Source organism: Brachypodium distachyon, chromosome 1 (assembly GCF_000005505.3).
Source record: "Brachypodium distachyon strain Bd21 chromosome 1, Brachypodium_distachyon_v3.0, whole genome shotgun sequence".
Lineage (NCBI taxonomy): Eukaryota > Viridiplantae > Streptophyta > Magnoliopsida > Poales > Poaceae > Brachypodium > Brachypodium distachyon.
Window position 1 is genome coordinate 69,942,300 of NC_016131.3, and position 6,805 is coordinate 69,949,104.

Genomic DNA, 6,805 nt, shown 5'->3' on the forward strand with positions numbered 1-6,805 from the left:
ACCTTCATATAGGAAGAAGTGGGTCGGGCCTAAAATGGTTTGGCCCGGTAGTATCAGTGGCGGGTCTAACTTTAAAACCCATTAGTGATGAGTCCAGGAACTTTTTTTTTGTATTTTTCATACTTCTTGTAATATGAAGTTCATATAATTAAATTGGCCTATAAATTTTCAATATGGTTTAATTTTTGTGAAAAATGGATAGGTTTCATTTTGAACAATATTAATTGTAGTTGCTTCACAAAAATATCTCATTTTTTGCATTTGGAAATTGGAAAATCACTTTTTATAACCAAAACATGGTAAACCTCTTTGGCAATATTGTTTTTTATCACAAGATTCACCTTTGTGCAAAAATGATACATTATCATGAAATGTGGCATAGAAATTGACAAAACTTTGGCCATTTGGATTAAAACCTAAAGTTCAACTATGGGAAATAACAAGATTGTACTACACATGTCATTTTTTCAAATGTTATGATATGACACATATGCATCATTTTGTAACAGTGATTGATGATAGTTGGTGTGACTAATAAGTCTCAATCCGCTAATTTTTAGACAAAAAATTAAATCTCAGATGACGAATCAGAACCGTTGGAACAATATCGGAACGTCATTTTACTCTCTTCTTTCCGTCGTTCGCTCCAAATCTTAAAACACAAAGCTTATCCATTGACTCTAATTTTAATATCGGAAGGAATATTAAAAAACGGCTCATGTCAAGAATTTTAAAATTAGAGTGCAGTTCGATATATACTCAGTGAACAGGGGCGCGGTCAGAGAAAGGCCCAGTCAGAGCGGCTAAATATCCAGCTACTGAAGTGCACGTGCAACCCTGCGTGCATGCGTGTTCTCGGGGAATGGAGGCCAGCCAGAGAGAGATCGTGACGGGGCCGGGCGTGCTGGATCAGACGGCCAGGAGAGCGCTTCTGGTGGCTGGTGGCGATGAACGAACGTATACGTACGTCGCAAAAAAATACGTGACAGATCGATCGATGATGTTGCGTGTGTGCGCGAGCGCGAGCATTGAAGGGAGAATTGAAGGGGAGTTAATGGGAGCCGGTGGACTCGAGCAGCATGACTCGGGTATGACCGTCTTCTTCAGGCCTTCAATTTTGCGCGCGAGAGGGGTCACCTTCTTAATTTCACACTCTTCTCTGTTTCTAGGATCACACACTTTCTTCTCCCAAGGAAGCGGTCACAAAACACAGAAAATATCTACTCATGCAGTACACATCGGCATATATAGCATGTGCTTCAATCTTGCATGATTCTTTTTTCATTTTTATTAGTACTCCGTAGTATAGTTCAGGCTTAATCTGCTCATGAAAGGAAGAAAAAACTAACCATTGCAAAATTTGGCAGTTTCGGGTCATGGCAGCCTCCTTAATTGAAACTTGGCTCTTTTCCCGTTTCCATCCGTCCCCTTTTGCTTATTTCCCCTCATCACCAACCTGTCAGCGTACTAGCAATTACACCTCTGACATGTCCAGCTCCTAAATTCACCTCAAGCCACTAAAGGTCCAGAAGCGAGCGGCACACTACTTGTTCTAGCATTCCGGGGATCTTCGAAAAGGGGGAACTAGTGATGATATCATGGTGGAGTAGCATTCATTCTCCCCACACAGAACGGTGCACTGACCGGAATCCACCGCGATCACACAAATTCGTGTAAAACATTGATGGTTTTCCTTTCCATTCCGAGGAAATCGGCCGGGCATATGTGTGTAAAACATTGATGATACCCGCGGCGTCAGTGTGGATGAAAATGATTGGAGTGGAAACGTCTGTATGGCCCAATCTTGGCAAAAGGGAGTCTAAACGTACGTTAACACCTCCACGCGTGCAATGGTCAGTATATATTGATTGAATTAAGTTTTCAGAATGATGAAAGACCACGCGCGCCGTAGTTGAAACAACTCGACTTTTAGGTGCCATTTTTATAGAATTAGTTGCAGGTACATTATCAAGCCGGCCGCGGCAGTACGATTATACCCATGATTTATATGCATCCAGCGCAATTACACGGAAATGAAACTTTAATGCATGCTTGGTAAAACAAACGCAGATTGCCTCAACATAATTGCGGCAACAAATTGGTCCCCATGCTTTTTTGACGGAAGCATGAGTCTACGACAGGTTTGGTTGCAGTGACCGGAAGCTAAGCAGCAACAAATAACCAAACCTTAGTAGGTTGATTGATCCCTGACTAATACTGTAGTACTAGTATTATCAAGTTGTTGTGAGAGCATACAAAGCACCTACAGACCTTGGAGTACAGTATAAAACATTTTTCCATAAATTAAATGGCTCTTGGCGAATTCTCACCCCCAAATAATTAGCCTAGCCGTTGTGATGTCCTCCACGTTCATCCATCATGTATTTTTATACACCGGTACGTAAGTACGTACGTATAGCTCATAAAAAGGTCTAGAGGGCTAGATGCATCTACCACACGCTGAGAAATCGTACGCGCCACACACTAGTAGTAGAGGGCCGGCGAGGTAGGAGGAAGCAGGAGCTATTGCATTGAGTCCATTGCATTTGTGTTGCAATGCATTTGCACCACCCAGCCATCATCATGGCAATCCAACAGGGCCATAAAAGCCACGCAGCTAATTTCATGGGGTCGCCACGCCAGGCCAGACCATGGGCAATGCCGCGCAGGGTCAGCCCTGTAAATTTGCACCGGGGTTTTAAAGAGGGCGAGGAGGGGAAGGCCGGGGTGGGTTGGCCTCGTTTTAAATCCCGTGGTTAAAAGCGGGTGTTGGGCTGCTTTAAATCTGGGGCTCCCCTTCGCGACCCAAATTTGGAAGTTGGAGTTATGAGAAGAGCTAGCCGCATTCAATCCGGCCTCAACCGTATAGAACCAGTATAGGAGCCTGCGGTCACCTCACCCACGTGTGAGAGTGAGACACGTGTGGTGTGTCCGCCCTCGCAATGGTGGAAATAGAAGCTTCGTTGGCGCGGCAGATGAGAGGAATATGATTACAGCTTCGGTAATACGGTTAGCGGTACTCTCCGTTCAACAAAAGATATCTCAAATTTGTCAAAATTTAGATATATCTAGACATGACTTAGTGTATTGATGCATTCAAATTTAGTCAAAATTGAAACATATTTTGTTGGACGGAGGTAGTAAGTTTTATGAATAGAAGCAAAAACAAGTGGGAGCGGTTTGTTAGGAGCAGACTTGAATTTGTTGCAGCTATACTCTCGATCGATCATTTATACACCCTGCCATGAAGGAACAGCTAAGCTTACTGGTATTGCACATTTAATTACTACTGCATTCTCAAGGGTCAGAATTAGATACACAGCTTTTAAAGCAGCCCAGCGGACTGGCCTGTACTACTACGTACTAGGTCGATCAGTCTGTGTGTGTGCCCAGCAAGTTTCTAGCTATTTACTCCTACCCCCCAAAAAAAATACTATTCCATCCTATACTAGTCCTACTCCTACGTACGTATACGTGCGTACATTGAAGTGTCTGTACTGAACCTGTGCGCGCAGCATTTTCGTACGTACTACTCTCTTTACTAATACTCCTACGTACTCATGCTGAGGCGCGCGGTCTACTGATTAAATCGCCTCTCTCAACCACCTTGCTTCGAAGGAGGGTAAAGCTAGGAAGGAAGAAAGAGGATCGATGCAGAGAGCCAAGAGGAAGCAAAATTTAAAGATGACACATGACAGGGGCTAAAAAGCCAATTAAGCTCCCCGCAAAAAAAAGAAGCCAATTAAGCTAGCTAGCGCCACCCTGCATGAAGACGAAGGGCAATTAATCAAGGGCGCCGCGTCGCGACCTCTCTTGATTGTAGTAGTACTAGTATCGTTGTACGATCTTAATTTCCTCCTACCACTACACTGCTGATCCAACATGATTCTATCCATTTCCCTGCAAATGAATGCGGTCGCCGTGTCGTACTCGTATCCACAGCCCCAACAGAAAGTTGAGTCGCCCCTTAAATGAGGGGCTTTTTTGTTAGCCCGGCCCGTAATGATCAATACCCGCTTTCGATCGCCCGTCGCATCATCGGCCTAGCTAAGCGAGAACGCTCAGCTGAGCTCGTTCCCCCCGTCCGAGAGGGCAAAATTTTAATCCAGACGCCTGCCTAGCCCCCCCGCCCGATGATTAATTAATGCCCTGATGGCGAGCTTAACAATGATGTGTAACTGCAAAAGCCCATGCAGCGTTAAGAGCGCGGCATGTGATGGCCGAGAGCGATCCTTCTTACACTGGGGAGGTGACGGGAACCCGCGGCCCTCGGCAACAATTCTCTACTATGCCCCGGCGGTTAAAGGGGGGCGGATAACGTGCATCCGTATGTGGGTTTGCGAACTGGGCGATCGAGATCGAATGCAATATTGCAATGCGCAGCGGTGCGGTAGCGGCGACTGAGCACGTACTGAGACCTGACCAGTAGTAAAGTGTTGTGAACATCTCGTGGGCCAGGGCGCAGTGTGTCCCCTTTAAGATCCTGGCTACCACTTCTGTGCTCTTAAATTTCCGGCCCCCTCCTGAACACCCCCCCGCGGCCCTATATATAAACCCCCACCGCCCGAATCCAAACGCACAACGCCACAGACACCGGCCCCCCCTTTACTACTCTCTCTCCGGCCGAACTCAGGTAGATTGATAGTCGGAAGGATCGATCGGGAACGCCCCGACCCGGCCGAACGACCGACTGCCAAGTACACCACGCCATTCGAGCCAGCCTGCGTGTGCAAGTGCAAGTGCAACGGCTAGCTAGCTAGCAGCAGGGGACAGAGGTAGAGACTAGAGATGGTGTCGTTGCAGTCGGCGCTCCTGCCGGAGGCCAAGCGGCCGCCGTGCCTCTCCTTCGTCGACACCAGCGTCGTCGCCTCCACCGCCACCAGCAAGAAGCGCAAGCAGCGGGACGGCGAGGGCGATATTGAAGATGAGGAGGAGGAGTGCGGCATCGAGCTCAATTTCGACGCCGCGCCGCTCCCCCTCGAGTGGCAACGCTGCCTCGACATCAAGGTGCGCTCTTGCGTTTCTTGCCCGCTCGATCGTGCATATATACTACCCAAGCTGTTCTTGTTTTCTGACGTGCCTTGTTTTGACAGTCGGGGCAGATCCACTACTACAACACCAGGACGCACAAGAGGACGTCCAAGGACCCGAGACGGCAGAGCGCCCCCGCCGCCCCCGCGCCCGCGGCGCTGGAAGAGGACGAGGCCGCGAATTACTGCGGGCCGCCTGGGCTGGACCTGGACCTCAACCTGGCCTTCGAGCCGCGGCGCCGGACAACGCAGCCCGTCGTGGCCCGCGAGAAGAAGGCGGCCATCGTCGCCAAGCCGGCCGCCGAGGCGAAGCCATCAGCGGCCGACGAGGCGCCCGGCATGGAGATGGTCGCGGCCGTGTGCATGCGGTGCCACATGCTGGTGATGATGTCCCGCGCGTGCCCGGCCTGCCCCAACTGCAAGTTCCTGCACCCGATGATGACTACAAGCGGCCGCGGCGGGTCGTCGTCTCCGACGCCGGGGCCGGAACCGGCGCCTCTCAAGCTCGGGCTCCAGCTGCTCTGCTGCAGGGACTAGAGTTCGAACCATCGATCGAACCGAATCAAGCATGCATGCATTCGAATATAATATTCGATCGAACAATCGAACAGCTTGCTGTGTGTGTGTGCACGAGTGTTGTTATAGCAGCTGCGCGCGCGCACGTACATGCGCAAGAAAACCCAATAATCAATGATAATTAAGCATCGTTGTTCACATGTACGGAGTACGTGCTTGTTATTAGGCTCGTCTAGGCATTAAACAAGAGTTGGACGGGGGTCAGGTCGGGAGTATGATCATGGAGCTAGCTATTGATCGATCGACATACGACGATCGATCTGTCGTCGGTCGGCGAAGAGTGTATGACGTAGATATAATTAAGTGCATATATAAATGTAGCCTGCGACTTCTGGTATGTGTCACTTGTCCGTGCATGCATGTATTTGTATGCGAAATTGCGATCGAGTGGCCTACTCCTGCCATGCAATGTTGAAAGTTGGTTGGTTGTTGGTGAGCAGATATTTATTGTCGTGTGTGCATGCTTATGTTGCGAGTATATATATGTATATAAACAAAAAAACTGAGACTGCGACGAAATAGTGTTGCGTCCTCGCATTGATGGACACCCCCCGGACCTGGCCTAAGATACGTAGAGTCGGCAGGGACATTCGCAATTAGCAAGTGCATCGCAAACGAACTTGCCATGCAGAAAGCTGCAGAATGCATGCGTCTACCGCGAGTAACACGATGACCCCAGCACGAACTATAGCCGGGCAGTTGATGATCGAGTACGAAGTCTTTGCCCCTGGACGTACACACCCTGGAATTAGATTTCCGGCGGCCTTTTCTTTTCCGTCAAAAGAAAACTGTTCGATTTGGTGCCGCTGCTATCAAAGTTAGCTGAAAGACGCATGCAGCGTCTAGATATGTGCAGATAAAGCCATGAGCTAATCCGGAAATGGGATCAGATTGGTTCCGAGGGAATTTGAATGCGCCTCATTTACTATCTGGATGGCGGATGCAACGAACCGTCCTCTCACATATTGAAGCGCAATATGTTGCTGCCGTCTTTCCCTTGTCACGGCAATGAATCTGCTGATTAATTGCGTTGCATCCGGCCGGTGCGACGAGTTAAGCAAGCGAGCTGGATCGATAGCGGACGACATTAACTACGTGCCGCAGATTTGTTCGACCGTGTTGTCCCTGAAAATTCGACTGTTTCAACAAAAATACATCTAGTGATCGTAACCTCATAAGCAAAATCTGATACTTAGCTC

At 48.6% G+C, this 6,805-nt stretch overlaps 1 protein-coding gene across 1 annotated transcript; it reads left to right on the forward strand.

Moving 5' to 3' along the window:
• Nucleotides 1–4,558: 4,558 nt before the first annotated feature.
• LOC100843325 lies at nt 4,559–6,010 on the forward strand. Its single transcript, XM_003561909.4, has 2 exons — nt 4,559–5,007; nt 5,094–6,010. The coding sequence occupies exons 1-2, from the start codon at nt 4,789–4,791 to the stop codon at nt 5,565–5,567; spliced, it is 693 nt and encodes a 230-aa protein (XP_003561957.1). The 5' UTR covers nt 4,559–4,788; the 3' UTR covers nt 5,568–6,010.
• Nucleotides 6,011–6,805: the final 795 nt, after the last annotated feature.